This window comes from Cervus canadensis, chromosome 1, assembly GCF_019320065.1.
Source record: "Cervus canadensis isolate Bull #8, Minnesota chromosome 1, ASM1932006v1, whole genome shotgun sequence".
Taxonomy (NCBI): Eukaryota; Metazoa; Chordata; class Mammalia; order Artiodactyla; family Cervidae; genus Cervus; species Cervus canadensis.
This window is the reverse complement of record NC_057386.1, coordinates 36408977-36425598: the sequence shown is the minus strand read 5'-3', so window position 1 is coordinate 36425598 and position 16622 is coordinate 36408977. Positions and strand designations below refer to the sequence as shown.

At 43.1% G+C, this 16622-nt stretch overlaps 2 protein-coding genes and 1 non-coding gene across 3 annotated transcripts; all 3 read left to right on the top strand.

Annotated features, from left to right (window-relative positions):
* The first annotated feature begins 8127 nt into the window (after positions 1 to 8127).
* LOC122425177 lies at positions 8128 to 8234 on the top strand. The gene has a single exon (XR_006264734.1). It is a non-coding gene; the product is annotated as a U6 spliceosomal RNA (small nuclear RNA).
* A 2299-nt stretch (positions 8235 to 10533) lies between these two features.
* On the top strand, positions 10534 to 11490 carry LOC122447820 (olfactory receptor 1P1-like). The gene has a single exon (XM_043478491.1). It carries the CDS (start codon positions 10540 to 10542, stop codon positions 11488 to 11490), a length of 951 nt encoding a protein of 316 aa, XP_043334426.1. The 5' UTR covers positions 10534 to 10539.
* Positions 11491 to 14041: 2551 nt separating this feature from the next.
* Positions 14042 to 15785, top strand: LOC122447346 (neugrin-like). The gene is made up of 2 exons (XM_043477916.1): positions 14042 to 14242; positions 14616 to 15785. Exons 1-2 carry the CDS (start codon positions 14079 to 14081, stop codon positions 15313 to 15315), a joined length of 864 nt encoding a protein of 287 aa, XP_043333851.1. The 5' UTR covers positions 14042 to 14078; the 3' UTR covers positions 15316 to 15785.
* Positions 15786 to 16622: the final 837 nt, after the last annotated feature.

Genomic DNA, 16622 nt, shown 5'->3' with positions numbered 1-16622 from the left:
TGGTAACCATTTAATGCTAGTTAAAAGACAAAAGTATTAAAATAGCTATAGGCAAATACACCATTTAAAAAGAAGGAAATTATAATATCAAATATATAAAGACAGAGAGTAAAAGAGCAAGACTTTTGTTTGTGATTTAAGTTAAGTTGTTATCAGTGTAAAATAGACATTTACATCTATATGATGTTTTATGTAGGCCTCTTGGTAATCGCATGGTAAAAATCTACAGTAGATTCACAAAAGATAGAGAAGCAGGAATAAAAGCATATTACTATTGAAAAGCATCAATTGACAAAGGAAAGCAGCAAGAGTGAAAGAAAGGAACAGGACAACGACAAAACAACCAAAAGCCAATCAATAAGATGGCACCAGTAAATCCTTGTTCTTGTTGTTGTTTAGTTGCTGAGCCTTGTCTGACTCTTCTGTGATTCCATGGACTGTAGCCCACCAGGCTCCTCTGTCCATGGGATTTCCCAGGCAAGGATACTGGACTGGGTTGCCATTTCCTTCCTTACGGGATCTTCCCAACCCAGGGATCGAACCCTTGTCTCTTGCATCTCTTGCATTGGCAGGCAGATTTTTTTTAATCACTGAGTCACCTGGGAAGCTTATGACTCAGAGCTTAAAGCAACAGAAGAGATGGATACACAATGTCAAGCTTCTTCTACAAACAAGAGACAGTTAGGGGACATGTGGGGTCTGCCCCTGGGGGGACCCCACAGGGTTCTGCTCAGTTACAGAGATGCAGAGCAAAAGATACTGTCTCTTAGCACAGATATACCAGGTGTGTGAAAAGGTGAAGCCATGTGTTGCTGACACCATGCCTACTTTTGGACATGATAGAATCTAATGGAACCTAGCAGACCTGAATGACCTTGCCCTGAGAGATCAATATGGCTTCTGGGAAGGGGGAGGACATTGGCGAATGGATTTTAAAATGACTGCAGCCTCCAATACGTCCTCACATTGGTTATGAGGAAATGCTCTTGTTGAAGAGTTTCCCTGGGGCAGCTTTCATAGCTTGGTTTCTCAGACTGTAGATGAAAGGATTTAACATTGGGGTCACAGCCATGTACATCACGATTATCACTGTATCCTTCGGTCTGGTTGCTTAAGTTCAGGCTCATTCTAAAAGCTCTCAAAGCACTTAGTTCCCTCACCATGTTTTATGCTTTTGGAGTCATATTTTACATTTCAAAATTTTATGTATCACTTTAATGATTTTAGATTCAGATGATTTTTACTACTTTTGTCTTTTAACCTTCATACTAACTTTATAGATGATTGACCCACTAGCTTTATTGTGTGTTTGCCTTTACTGGTAAGAGTCTTTCTTTCATAATTTTCTTGTTTCTAGTTACAGCCTTTTCTTTGCTATTTAAAGCAGCTCCTTTAACATTTCATGTAAGGCTGGTTTAATGGTACACAAATGAGCTCCTTTAGATTTTGCTTATCTGAGAAGTCTTTATCAACTTTGAATTATAACCTTGCCAGGTAGAGTATTCTACGTTGTAAGTTTTTTCCTTTCAGTACTATAGTAAGTCCCCTACATACGAATGAGTTCCATTCCAAGAGTGCTTTTGTATGTCCAATTTGTTCTTAAGTCCAGCAAAGTTAGCCTAGGTACCCAACTCACAATCCGATATATAGTTGGAGCATGCTGCGTGCATGCTAAGATTCAGTCGTATCCGACTCTTTGAGATCCCATGGACTGTAGCCTGCCAGGCTCCTCTGTCCATGGGATTCTCCAGGCAAGAATGCTGGAGTGGGTTGCCATGCTGTCCTCCAGGGGATCTTCTCAACCCGGGAATCGAGCCTACATCTCTTACAACACCTTCATTGGCAAATGAGTTCTCTACCACTAGTGCCACTTGGAAAGCCCATACAGTACTGTACTCTAAAAGGTTTCTAATACCTTTCACACAAATAATACATAAAAAACAAACACAAAAAATAAAACATTTTTAATCCTATAGTACCGTACCTTGAAAAGTACAGTAGTACAGTATAAAGCTGGCATACAGGGACTGGCACCAAGTGAACAGGCAGGATGAGTTAATGACTGGAGGAGGGAAAAGGGCTGGGAGATGGAAGAGCTAAAGGATCGTCAGCAATAGCAGATGGAAGGCAAGCTGCATCTTCACTCACGCCCGATGCTGATGACACAGCTTCTGGTTCCTTGCTGGATTCAATTCTACCTACTAACTTATGTGACTGAACATGAAAACACATATTCACATCTTCGAAAGTTCGAAACTTAAAGGTTTGTATGTAGGGGACATACCGTATCATGCTAGTCCCTTCTGGCCTATAAAGTTTCTGATGGAAAATCAGCTGATAGTCTTATGGGGTTCCCTTGTACATAACTAGTTGTTTCTTACTGCTTTTAAGACTCTCTCTATATCTTTAACTTCTGGCATTTCAGTTATAATGTGCCATCCCGTGGGTCTCTTTGGTCATCCTGTTTGGGGCATTCTGTGTTTCTTGGACTTGGATGTCGGTTTCCTTCACCAGGTGAGGGAAGTTTTAAATTTATTTTTGGCTGTGCTAGGGCTTTGTTTCTGCATGCAGGCTTTCTCTCGCTGTGGTGAGCGGGAGCTACTCTCCAGTTGCAATGTGACGGCTTCTCATTGTGGTGGCTTCTCTTGTGGTCGCGTGGGGCTCTAGAGCTTGCAGGCTTCAGTAGTTGTGGCACGGGGGCTTAGTTGCCCTGCAGCATGTGGAATCTTTCCAGACTAGGGATTGAACCTGTGTTCCCTGCATTGGCAGGTGGATTCGTATCCACTGGACTACCAGGCAAGTTCCTAGGGAAGGTTTTAATCAGCCCAGGTGACAGGCAGTTAGTAACTTTTCTGAAAGGAAATCCCAGTGCTGTTGGACCACTTCCTTCCTCCTTTTCAGCAATGCTCCTGAGGTGATGTAAAGGGCATGGGGCAATTACTAAGCTTCAAACTCCCACAGGACCCCTGAGAGGGCTCACACTGAGGCTACCTGGGAAATACATAAATAGCACAAGTGCCCTTATAGCCCAGAGCTGGAGACCCTAGGGTTACTCTGGAGGTCCTGGTGTTAGTGAACAGAACACCCCCATCTGCAGGCCTGTCCCGGAAGCAGGCAACCTGGACACAAGCCTGTTATTACCTTCATTGCTCCACACAGGAACAGCCTCTGAGTACTCAAGCAGATTTTTCATGTGAATTTCCAATGATGTAGACCATGGAAGAAGAGGCCGACCTACACTGAAGAAGTAGGTCATCCTTGATGAACATGGGCAGGAAGGTAAGCTCCCTCCACAGCTGGGGTGGAACACAAGCCCCAGTACAGCCCCCATGCACAATAGCAAACACTGCCCAAGCTGTCCTGGTGCAGTGAGGACTGTGAAGGTAGATAAAGCATTCGCTCCATCTCTGAGATGTCAGGTCAAGAAGGGAGGAAAAGACCTAAGCATTTGTTAATAAAAGCATAACAAAATCGTGACACTTGCTTAGTTTGGGAGGAAGGATGCTGTAAACCTAAAAGTCTTTTCCACCAGAAGACAAGAGATGCCCCAGGCAGTTTATGGGAGCTGCCTAAAATGAGGGGCACAGTAAATAGGTGATGGGGAAAACCAGGCAAAGTAGTTTCTCTGCAGGCTGGTATGCCCAGAAGGGCTCCACAGAGACAGCAGGGGGATTTATTATTTATTGATTTATTTATGGCTGTCCTGGTCTTTGTTTTCTCTAGTTGCGGCGAGCAGGGGCTACCCACTAGTTGCGGTGCTTGGGCTTCTCACTGCAGTGGCTTCTCTGGTTGCAGAGCGCAGGCTCTGGGGCGAGCAGCCTTCAGTAGTCCCTGCATGTGCCTTGTAGATGCAGCTCCTGAGTTCTAGAGCACAAGCTCAGTAGTTGTGGTGCACAGGCTTAGCAGCTCTGCCATGCGTGGGGTCTTCCCGGATCAGGGATAGAACCCGTGTCTCCTGCATTGGCAGGCAGATTCTTAACCACTGAGCCACAACAGGAAAGCCAGGGAAGCCTAGCAGGGGAATTTAGAACCAGCCCCCTGCCTCCTGGACAGTGTGAAGGACAGTTTCTTTTACACACAGAAAAGTCCAAGGCAAATCTTCTAGGATGGCTGAGGATTTCATATTTTATCAACAGCCCCTGCAGGGAAACTCAGAAAGCTGGGCACTCTGAAAAAGGGAGTCTGTGTTTTGACTGAGAAATTCCTTCCCATGAGACTGATTCTTGGTATTGGATGGCCCAAGCTTGGATGGGAATTGGGAATGTGCACCCTCTGTCAAGGCAAGGCGGAAGCTGGTCTGCTGTCAGTGCAAGCTTCTGGACTCCTTGAATGTAGGTTCCATGGGTATTGTACCCCTCCTTCTATCCACACAGGAATTCAGGGAAGCTGCCTCTGCTTCTCTTGTGTTTGTGGAACTCAGTTTTCTGAAGAAAAAATGGAGGCATTGAATTCTGCCTCCTCCAGTGTCCATGCCTTCATATGCTCACACATGGTTGATTTCTTGAACATTTCTTTGGTGCCAGGCGTTATCTTAGACACTGAGGAAGCACATGGTGAACAGAATACACAGGGACCCTCAATTCCCAAAGGTTTCATTCTGGTGTTGAAGCCTGGACTTAATGAAATAGGTATTGTAAATTATAGTGGTGTTGAAAGAGGGATGTGAAGGTTGACATCGGAACACCCAGCAAGATGCAGGAAGCTGGAGATGTCCTCCTAGGGATGTTTGTGCTGGAATCTCAGGGATGAGCAGGACTTGATGCAGGAACAGGCTGGGGAGAAGTGGTGCTGGAGAGTGTTCCAGGCAGAAGAAAGGATAACTGAGAACATCCAGTGGTGAGGACTGGGGGAAGGGTGATGTTGAGGGGATCTTGTGTGTTTAGGAAGCTGATAAATATCATATTTGGTGCTAACAGAGCAGACAGTGTCAGATGGTAGTGTTGATTGGACAGGTCACAGGGAGATAGTCAGGATCAAGCAGGCACCAATGGAGGGAACTCGGGGCACCCAGGATGGCGTCTGTTGGCCATCAGAGGATGAGCATCAGGGTGAACAGCTGGTTGGCCAGTAGGATGCTATTCAGACCCAACTGTCAGCTCTTCCTGGCCTTTCTCCCTTCTAAAGTACAGTATACCAGTGGCAGTAGGAGTCACAAGAGTAAAGAGCAGATCCAGATTCTGCTCCTGATCAGAGTATGACCTTGGGGCACCTCACTCAGCATCTTTGAACCTCAGTTTCCCCTTAGCCAAGGATGACAGCAGTGTCTGCTTCCAGTGGCCCTGGGAATTTAGGATGTTCTCGGGTCAGGGCTTCTGGTCAGTTCGGTTGCTTAGTCATATCCAACTCTTTGCGACCCCATGGTATGCAGCACACCAGGCTTCCCTGTCCATCACCAACTCCCGGAGCTTGCTCAAACTCACGTCCATCAAGTCGGTGATGCCATCCAGCCATCTCATCCTCTGTCGTCTCTTCTCCTCCCGCCTTCAATCTTTCCCAGCATCAGGGTCTTTTCCAATGAGTCAGTTCTTCGCATCAGGTGGCCAAAGGATTGGGCTTCTGGTAGGATGCACTGGATGGAGGTTCTGTTCCTTTAACACTGTCCCCCCTCCGCCCCCCTTCCCCAGTATCCTTCCCTTCCTCTGCAGGGAGGCTCCGGTAGGAACCTGCTCTGCTGTTTGACATTTTATTGCAGTGTAATTGCTTTACAATGTTGTGTTAGTTTGTGCTGTACAACAACATGAATCAGCTGTATTGCTCTTTGACTTTATGGGAGATGCTCTTTTCTTGGGAGGTCTTGCTCTGAGCCTGTGGAGTTAGACATGCAGCCTGGTGTGCTGCGACCTGCCCTGTCCAGATGAGAGATCACTCCTTCCTGGTGTGTCGGGCCCTCCTCTTTCTGGCCTCTCTAGGCATCACTTACCCTCCTCCCCTCTTCCTGCTTCTGTGTGTTGCTCTTGGGGACACGTTGCTGACAGACATGCTACATTGTACTTTTGATGTCAATTTATTTCTACTTTCTTCCTTTTTCGTGGAAGGTGGAAGAAAACTCCCCTGTTCTTTGTGTTACTTGCACTGCCTCCCTGTGGGAGGCTGTGGTTCTGCATCCTTCTGCTGTGTTTTTACCGATGAAGTTGGATCACTGTAATGTGTGCCAGTTCCAAGCAAAAACTTTAAGAATTGCTGTGATGGGACTTCTCTGGTGGTTTAGTGGCTAAGAATCCATGCTCACAATCCAGGGGGCCTGGGTCTGATCCCTGGTCAGGGAACTAGATTCCACATGCCACAACTGAAGATCCTACATGCCACAACAAAGACCCAGTGCTGCCAAGTAACTAAATATTAAAAAAAAAAAAAAATCACTGTGCATTTCCATAAGCTCCCTTGCTCTTTCCTTTTTTCCCTTATGAATGGCATGTCACAAAGATGGGCTGCTTCTTCAGCCTGGATCTCAAAATAAAGAAGATACACGAAGCAATGCTAGTCAGAGCCACACGCAACTTGCAGCTGACATGTAATGTACGTGCGTGCTCAATTGTGTCTGACTCTTTTGAGACCCCATGGACTGTAGCCCGCAAGGCTCCTCTGTCAGTGGAATTTCCCAGGCAAGATGACTGGAGTGGGTTGCCATTTCCTACTCCAGGAGATCTTCCCAACCCAGGGATTGAACCTGCGTCTCCTGTGTCTCCTGCATTGGCAGGTGGATTCTTTACCACTGAGCCATGTGGCAAACCCCGACATCCATCATAAGTGAGGAAATAAATCTTCATTTTTGTAAGCCACTGATATTTGAGGGCAGTTCCTCTTGTGGTATTACCACGAGAAAAATGATTACTACAGAATTTTTTTTTTCTTTCTGGAATGTTGTTGGCTTAGACTTTCCATCTCTACCAGGGTAATTTTTGGTACATTTCATTCTCCAAAGGAAAATGTGAGTTTACAGTGGAGGAATCATTTCATTTGGAATTACACATTTGTTTGCATGGCCTCTTGCTAAATAGTATAGTGACTTTAAATAATTTGCTTTTTCAGTTTATATCCCCCTTGTCATTTCTTGTTTTGTCTATTTGTGGTTTTTCTCCCTACCCTCTCATTTTTTCTTGAGTAAGTTAGAAAGTGGCTTATCTCTTTTATTAAGTTTTTTTGAAGAAGTTTAAAAGTTTAAGAGCTTTATTGATATGCAATTCAATAAATAATATATAATATATATAATATAATTCACTCATTCAAAATATACAGTTCAATGACTTTTTATGTTCAGTATCCACTGAACCGTGCAGTAATCACAACAACCAATTTTACAACGTTTTCATCACCCCTGAAATGAAGCCGTACATTCCTTAGCTACCCTGCCCCAACTCGCCCATCCCTCCCAGCCTTAGGCAGCCACTAATCTGCTTTCTGTCTCTACAGATTTGCCTGTTAAGATATTTCGTATAAACTGAATCACACAATACATTGTTCTTTGTGTCTGGCTCCTTGCGCTTAGTATAATGTTTTCAAGATCCATCCATGTTGTTAGCATGTATGCGTTCTTCACTTCTTTTTATTGACAAACACTGATTGGTTGTATGATATGCCACATTTTACTAATCCATTCACCAGTTCATGATCTTTTTCAGTTTTGGTCTATTATGAACGATGCTGTGATGAACATTTGTGTACACGTTTTTGTGTGGACATATGTTTTCATTCCTCTTGGGTATATACGTGAGAGTGATATTGCTGGGTCATATGAAAATTCTTCTTTTAGCCTTTTGAGAAACTTCCACACTGTTTTCCAAAGAGACAGAACTATTTTACATTCCCATGAACAGTTTTTAAGGATCCCAATTTCTCCATATCTTTGACAACACTTGTTATCTGATTTATTGATTCTAGTCATTCTAGAGGATGTGACGTGCTATCTTGTGATTTTGATGTGTATTAACTTGAAGCCCAGTAGTATTGAACATATTTTATATGCTTATTGCTCATTTGTATACCTTCTTTGGAGAAATGTCTATTAGGATCCTTTACTCATTTTAAATTTGGGTTAATTTTCTTTTTATTATTGAACTGTAATTGTTTTTTTGTATTCTAGATAAAAATCTCTGATCAAAAAATAAAAGAAAATAAAGTCTCTGATCAGTGCTCGCTTTGACAGCACATATACTAAAATTGGAATCATATGGAGAAGATTATCATGACCCCTGTGCAGGGATGACATACAAATTTGTGAAGTGTTTCATATTTTTAAAAAGATATCCATCCAGTAGGGCAAAATAAATTGAAAATTGGCATAGTGTATCTTTGGAAAATGAAATATTATAAAATATTTTTATTTATTCACTTATTCTTTAATTCCTAGATTATATGTTAAGCACCTACTGTTTATTCATTAATCCAATAAATGTTTATCAAGCCCACACACAAAAATCTCTGATCAGATATATGATTGGCAAGAATTTTCTCCCATTCTGTGGATTGTCTTCTCACATTCCTGATGGCATACAAATGCTTTAAGAGCTTATGTATATTTACATATGGAAGGAACTATCCTAAAGGCAATCAGTCCTGAATATTCATTGGGAAGACTGATGCTAAAGCTGAAACTCCAATACTTTGGCCACCTGATTCGAAGAACTGATTCGTTTGAAAAGACCCTGATGCTGGGAAAGATTAAAGGTGGCAGGAGGAAAGGGGGATGACAGAGGATGAGATGGTTGGATGGCATCACCAACTCAATGGACATGAGTTTGAGTAAACTCCGGGAGTTGGTGATGGACAGGGAGGCCTGGCGTGCTGCAGTCCGTGGGGTCGCAAAGAGTTGGACACGACTGAGTGATTAAACTGAACTGAACTGAACATATGGAAGAGTCCCATGATTGTCCAACTGAGCCTGTGAAAGGGGAAATAGATTTAATTTTGGAAGTATATTAAAAAGGTCACTTAGTGAACACAGCTAAGATAAAATCTGCAACCTAGTCTTTTTCAGTAACAAAGGTGATGTTTTCCCCTCCACCTGGTTGACCGACTCCTTGTCTGACCTTCAGTTGGTTTCACAGATGGGACAGGAGCAAGGTTTTCATGTACTGGACCTACTCAGGTACCGACATCACTTCCTACTCAAGTAGCTTTGTGTGCGTGCTTAGTCGCTCAGTCATGTCTGACTCTTTGTGACCCCATGGCCTGTAGCCCACCAGGCTTCTCGGTCCGTGGGATTCTCCAGGCAAGAATGCTGGAGTGGGTTGTCATGCCCTCCTCCAGGAAATCTTCCTGACCCAGGGATTGAACCCAGGTCTCCTGCATTGCAGGCAGATTCTTTACTGGCTGAGCCTTAGTGGCTCTTTATAACATCCAGAATTAAGTTCCAGATCCTTTACCTTCCAGTACAGATATTTCCTAATTTGGCCCTCAGCTCCCTTTCCAGCTTTTAACTCAGCCTGCAGTCCCTCTTCCACCTTATACTCAAACCTCCAGCTCCCTAGCCAGCTGACAAGATCCGAAAGTACATTTAGAGCCCAGAAAGCCTTCCTTTTCTGCCTCAGTCTGCTTTGTATTAGAGGGGGGTGTGTGTGTGTGTGTGTGTGAATACATCCAATCAGGTTTTGAGACTTTAGAAATTGGGGATTATGATTTCTTCTTTGTTGTTATAGATAACTGGAGTTATTGTAAATCTGTTCACTAAATAGCTGTTTGATTATTACATTGGTTTCTGGTGGAATAGATAATAGGGCTTCCCTGGTGACTCAAGTGGTAAAGAACTCGCCTGCCAATGCAAGAGATGTGGGTTTGATCCCTGGGTCGGGAAGATCCCCTGGAGGAAGAAATAGCAACCCACTCTAGTATTCTTGCGTGGAAAATTCTGTGGACAGAACAGCCTGGCAGGATATAATCTATAGCGTCACAAAGAGTCGGACACAACTAGGCGACTGAACGTGCGCACACTAGAATAGATACTAGACTGTGTCTTCAGAATGTTGACTTTTGGACGTGATAGACCAGGCCAGGTGAAGTCTGGTGTCTGAGAGTGATTTGAAGGCAGCTGAATGGTGATGGTAGGGGGGAGAACCCTGAATAAAAATTTTATAGAATTTTAAAAATAAGCAGTTATGTCTATCCCATTAAATTGAAATTTTTCTGAATTTAAGGATTATCATTGTCTTATTTATCTAGCACTCTACCAGGTCCAGAGTAAGCACCTAATATCTGTGGAATGAATGAATGAAGGATTCTAGGCTTTCCAATGAATACAGCTGAAGAAGAAACTGCAACTAAAGAAATTTGGGACAGAAAAGCATATAGAGAAATAAACCAAGAAATCTAGTTTAATTTCCTTAAATTGTGTTTCTTACACTTCCTAGAATATTGTATCTAGTAGATTTCATTAAAAATGTTTAGTCCACATAGTATGTGATCAATACAAGTAAATTAAGATCATTCTTGTTTTTCTTCTCTAGAACTAAGAGACTGGCACACTTATGGATCGTGTAGAGTGAAATATGCTTAGAGAGAGTTAATGGGTCTCATCCAAAGTTCCTTTCTCTGACTTCTGGGCTTATGGCAGGAGGGAACCAGAGCAGCGTCTTTGAGTTCCTCCTCTGGGGTCTCTCTGAGCGGCCAGAGCAGCAGCACAGGCTCTTCCTGCTATTCTTGTGGATGTACTTGGTCACGGTGGCTGGGAACCTACTCATCATCCTGGCCATTGGCACTGACACGCGTCTTCACACACCCATGTACTTCTTGCTCGCCAGCCTGTCCTGTGCAGACATCCTTTTCACCTCCACCACCGTCCCCAAGGCCCTGGTGAACATCCAGACCCAGAACAGGTCCATTTCTTATGTGGAGTGCCTGACTCAGCTCTACTTTTTCTTGACATTTGGTGACATGGACATATTTCTCCTGGCTACAATGGCCTATGACCGCTATGTGGCCATCTGCCACCCTCTCCACTACGCCATGGTCATGAGCCGCCGGTGTTGCATCATCCTGGTTACTGCCTGCTGGACCCTTACGAGTCTTGTTGCCATGACACACACATTCCTCATATTCCGACTTTCCTTCTGCTCTAAGAAGATCATTCCCAACTTCTTCTGTGATCTGGGACCCCTGATGAAGGTGTCTTGCTCTGACACTCAGGTCAATGAGCTTGTGCTCCTCTTCTTGGGGGGAGCAGTCATTTTAATCCCCTTTGGGCTCATTCTGGTCTCTTATATCCGCATTGTTTCAGCCATCCTCAGGGTCCCCTCTGCCCAAGGAAGGTACAAGGCCTTCTCTACCTGTGGATCCCACCTTGCTGTTGTTGCCTTGTTCTTTGGGACTGTGATCAGGGCTTATCTGTGTCCCTCCTCCTCTTCCCCCAATTCAATAGAAGAGGATACGGCAGCTGCTGTTATGTACACTGTGGTGACTCCTCTGCTAAACCCCTTCATTTACAGCCTGCGGAACAAGGACATGAAGGGGGCCCTGGGGAGACTTCTCAGGGGCAAAGTCTCCTCCTGTGGTCAGTGACCTTACAGAGAAACTGCAGGTGTCCTTTGTCCCCTCAGTGAGGAACATCACGGAAATTTCTACCTCAAGTGTCTCATTTCTAAATCCCACGTACATACCTTATTGAAACTCCCTTCCCCTGCCTCTCCACCATGGGTTTGATATTATTGAAGAAAATCAAGACTTTGCATCTTTCTTTAAAGTTAAGAGTTGCTTTTATCACTTATTTGCTTATAAAATGACTTTTCACAGGAGTGAATGTCTTTTGCAATGTTCATAATTCTAAAAGTTTGCATAACCACTTACATTAATTTATCAAAAGTTGACCATTCACTTTGCTGTACAACAGAAACTAACACAGCATTGTAAAGCAACTTATTCTCTGATTAAAAAAAGAAGATTGATCAGTGAAGTTATGAAAGTAGTTCATGATCTAAATATTAGCAAGTCAATATTGGGTGGCAAAGAGGTCAATATTGGGTGGCAAAGAGTTTACAACTTTCAGTGAACAGGTATATTTTTTCCTATAAAAAGAGGAAATTACACAAATATTACATGAAGGTTAAGAATAAAAAATCCTTGTGACCATTAAAACAGAGCTCTCAGCAATATAGGAATTATCTATGTTATTTTCAGTGAACAGGCTTATGAACAGTTTATCATGAGAAGATAAGGGAACCTTGTGTCCCCTCAAAGTTCTTTCTGTTGAAATGTGTGCCCTCTAGTCTCAACCAAGACTGAGTCAAAGACAGTTGGAACTTATGATTTTTATTTCTACAGCATAAAATTCACAAGTCCAGATGAAGACCAAGAGTGAGTGCAAAGGCATTGTCTAAAGTCAAGGCCATGGAACAAATTCATCACAGTTTCATAAGGAAAGTGAGTCCTGAGTGGTTCCCAGGAGACCCAGATCCTAACATAAGTACCTCCATTTATTTGTATAAGTCTAGTCTTCTCATCTGTGGAATGAAATTATTGATATTTTCCTGCCTACTTAACCAGAATTTTGTAGGGAAAATGATAATGGTTTGGCTATTATAAGAGAGAAGCTCTAAATAATTGTAGCTTTAAAAAAATTGAGCATTTATTTTCCTCTTGTGTACAAATAAACAGCCTCAGGATATGTTGACTACATAATCATCAAAGATCCAGGCTGCCTCTCTTGGTTCTCTGGCAATCTTAAGAAATGATTCCAGGGATTTCCATGGTGGTCCAGTGGCTAAGACTCTGCACTCCCAATGCAGGGAGCCTAGGTTGGATCCCTGGTCAGAGAACTAGATCCCACATGCCACATTTAAAAGGTCCTACATGCTGAAACTGAGACCCAACGCAGCCAAATAAATATTAAAAAAAAAGAAAAAGAATGACTCCATATTATGGTCCAAGGTGACTGTTAAACTTCTGATAATAAGTCTTTATTTTAGCCAATAAGAAAGAGGAAAGGTCACCTGAAGAATGCACACACCTCTTCCCTTTATATCCTGTTGGCCAGAACTTGATCACTTGGCCTCAACTGGCTGCAGTTGAGCCTGGGAAATGTATTCATTACACTTGGTGCCCCTATGCCCTGCTAACATTATGTTAGTATGGAAGAAGCAAAAACCTTGTATCAGGGGAAAATCAGTTACCTTTGCTACAATGGGGTGCCATGATGGCAGTTAAAAACCTTGCTAGCGTGAAGAGCTGATGAAAACAAGTGAGCACTCATTTGGCCACGCTTTAAATCTTTTAAGGCTTTTGAAATACAAACTAAGAAGATACTTTCTTCCTAGTGCTCATAGAAGTTTTCCCATGGAGTGGCAGAAATGAGAATGGCTGATAATTGTGTGGTGTCTGAGACATTATTTTCTTATCAAGAAAGAACTACAGTTGAAAACAAATGACCTAAGTATCCAGACTAATAAATTGGAGACAGAGCAACAAGAGTAATCTGAAAGAAACAAGGAAGAGAAAAAAAGACAGTGAAAGAAATCAGTAAAATAAAGAATTGCAAAACAGTATTCAACAAACTAAAAAGCTGTCTCTGGAAAGGTTGATAAACAGATTTCTAGCAAGACTGACCAAGAAAAAATAGGATAATACTGTGCACATTATTCCAATAAGTTACATAAAATGGGTCGATTCCCTGAAAGAAACATACTACAAAAGCTTACTCAGAAGAAAGCTATAGCCTGAACTTTAGTGCTATTAAAGAAATTGTGTTTGTATTTAAAACATTCTAATGAAGAACATCCAGGCTCAGGTGCTTTTGTTGGAGAATTAAAATGTTTAAGGAATAAATAATACAAATTCTATTCAGTCTTCTAGAAACAGAAAAGGAGAGACCATTTTACAGCTAAATTTATGAGGCAAACATTGTATTGAAACCAAAACCAGACAAAGCTATTTTTTTTTTTAAAGAATACTGGAAATGAATATCCCTCATGATTACAGACACAAAAATCTTAAGCAAAATATTATAAAGTAGAACTTAGCAAATTTACAATTTTACTTAAAAAAATTAATATATGCTGACCAAGTAGAGTTTATCCTCAGAATGTAAGGCACATTCAAAATTAAAAAGTCAGGGTGCTGCCACTCCGCGGGTCGTGAAGGTTTTTTTTGTAAACATGGCGTTTACCCTGAAGGTTTTCTGGGGCGGCCGTGTCCCTGCAGCTGTCGCTCGCTGTGGGTTTGCTACCCGGGGGGTGACCATCCCGGGCTATATCAGCCGAGAACCGGATCCCGATTTCGACTGGGAACCGGAGGAGCGAGAACTGCAGGAGGTGGAGAGGTACCGGCTCCTTCCTGGGCCCTCAGCTTGAAGCAGGGCCTTGGTCTGGGCGCCCTTGTCCGCGCCTGGTTGGCGCTGGGCGTCCTGCAGCAACCCTTCTCACCCGTTTTTAGGGGCGCAGGGGCAGGTGTTAGATCCTTTGCGACCAAAGGTCCTCACCAAGGACGTATTTCATCACCCGACTAAAGAATTCAGCAACAGCTTATGGGCTGTTCTTGGTGTTAGACTTATGGGGCGGTGTTCTGGCTGGCCGACATAGCCAGGTAGTGTTTCCAAAGTGAAGTGCGCTGGACGCTCTGTGACTGACCCCAAGGCTCTTAAACCACCCATCTAGCGTCTAGGCATGGTTTCTGCAATTGGTTCTCTCCCCCAGCACCCTGAAACGACAGAAAAAAGCCATTCGGTTCCAGAAAATTCGGAGGCAAATGGAGGCGTCAGGTGCCCCGCCCAGGACCCTGACGTGGGAAGCCATGGAGCAGATCCGGTATTTACACAGGGAATTTGCAGAGTCTTGGTCAGTTCCCAGATTGGTTGAAGGCTTTGATGTCAGCACTGATGTGATCCGAAGGGTTTTAAAAAGCAAGTTCGTACCCACATTGGAACAGAAACTAAAGCAGGATCAAAAAGTCCTTAAGAAAATTGGACTTGGCCGTTTGCTCCCAGAGCTCCCAGGCCCTGGAGATTCCTCCAAACCACTTTCTGCAGGCCTGTCTGTATCAGGTTCTTTGCTGATGCCTGGGGATGAAGCCTCATCCAAAGGCGATGGTCACAGCACAGCTTTGAAAGTGATTGAATTGAACACTCAGAGTACAAATATACCAACGAGACAGACGGAAAGGAATAAAGGAGTCCAGGGCCTGGAGGAGGAGAAGAACTTTGTGCCTGTTGCTGCAGGTCACCCTACCGGCACTTGTAGGGGCACCAGAGGAATTGACAGTGATGGATTACCCAGTGACAAGAAGCTGGAAGAGCTGAAGGCAGGGGAGGCAGGTGACCAGATCTTCAGCAACAGAGTCGTGCAGAGGGGACGAGAGTTCTTTGACAGTAATGGGAACTTCCTGTACAGAATCTGAGCCGGGGATGTGCCACGTGACACACAGCCGGGCGAGTATATTTGGTTCTGCCTGGATTTCTGTGTACAGATTTCCACCTTGGAAGTGAGGGGGAACGATGAGCCTGGAATGTGGGATGACAGGTTTGAACCTGACAAAGGGCAGATGACTTCACAGGGCAGATGTGTCTGGGAGCAGGGCAGTGATCCACCAGGTAGAGTGTAGCCTCCTGGAGCACAGCCCCTGCTCTGACCCACAGCCATCTGCAGATTTCACCCTTCTCCCTTGGGCTGTCTGTGTGTTGAAAAACCTGTATTGCATGTGTTGTTACAAGTCTCTGTGATACTTGCAGTATATTTGGGAAGAGATTAAGTTTGTCTTCTCACCTCATTTACTTCTTGATTAATGAACACTTAACAGTTCTGGAACTGCTTAGTCAATTGGTTGTCCTCATTATGTGCAAAATAAAGCAAAATGAAGCAAAAAAAAAAGTCAATAATTTAATTCACCATATTGTAAGATTTAAGAAGAAAAAATCCCATAGAATTATCTCAATAGAGGCAGAAAAAGTCTTTGACAAAATTTATCATTCATTCATTATAATAATTCTAGAAATAGGAGGGGATTTCTTGAACCTGATGAAGAGCATCTTAAAAATGGCATCTTTAAAAATCTAAAGTAATATATTTAATGGTGAAAGACCAAATGCTTTATCTCTAAGACTAGAAACAGACAACAATGTCATCTATCATCGTTTCTATCCAACATACTGGAAATCCTGGGCTGTGCAATAAGGCAAGAAAAAGGAAGTCGTATAATTGGAAAGCAAAAGTAAAACTGTCTCTTTTGGCAGATAATATGATTGTCCATGTAGAAAATCCCAAGGAAACTGTAAACAGCAGGTCTTGAGACAATTATTAAAATGCTGACACTTTGTTTAGTAGGTACAAACCTTTCTCAGGATGGTGAGGAAAAAAGGGAAGAAAGGCAAGGAAAAATGTGAAGAACTGTAGTGTGTGATCCATTAATGTACTGGTTGTTGCTTCACAACAAGCTGCAAAGAGAAATAGTAAGTCATTCCACTTATAAGTGAGTTTGGCACAGAGAATTTATTTAGAGGGTTTGCAACGGGAAACTGCACCGCAGAGTGATCCACAGGAGGGAGAAAGGAGAGGGAATTTTTCTGTCCAGAGTCCTCCTATCTTCTGTTTTCCACTGAAATTTCACCCGCATGATGCTCTGTTCCTCAAACTATAGAGCATGTTGTTTGGCCCCTCAGCACTTGAAGTTAGATTCTATGTCTGATTCTTGACATTTCATCCAAGTCT

Bases quoted from the DNA above. Each gene is read 5' to 3' on its own strand.
- LOC122447820 (XM_043478491.1), top strand. From the start codon at position 10,540: ATGGCAGGAGGGAACCAGAGCAGCGTCTTTGAGTTCCTCCTCTGGGGT.
- LOC122447346 (XM_043477916.1), top strand. From the start codon at position 14,079: ATGGCGTTTACCCTGAAGGTTTTCTGGGGCGGCCGTGTCCCTGCAGCT. The intron at 14,243-14,615 runs GTACCGGCTCCT...TCTCTCCCCCAG, and splicing joins GAACTGCAGGAGGTGGAGAG to CACCCTGAAACGACAGAAAA.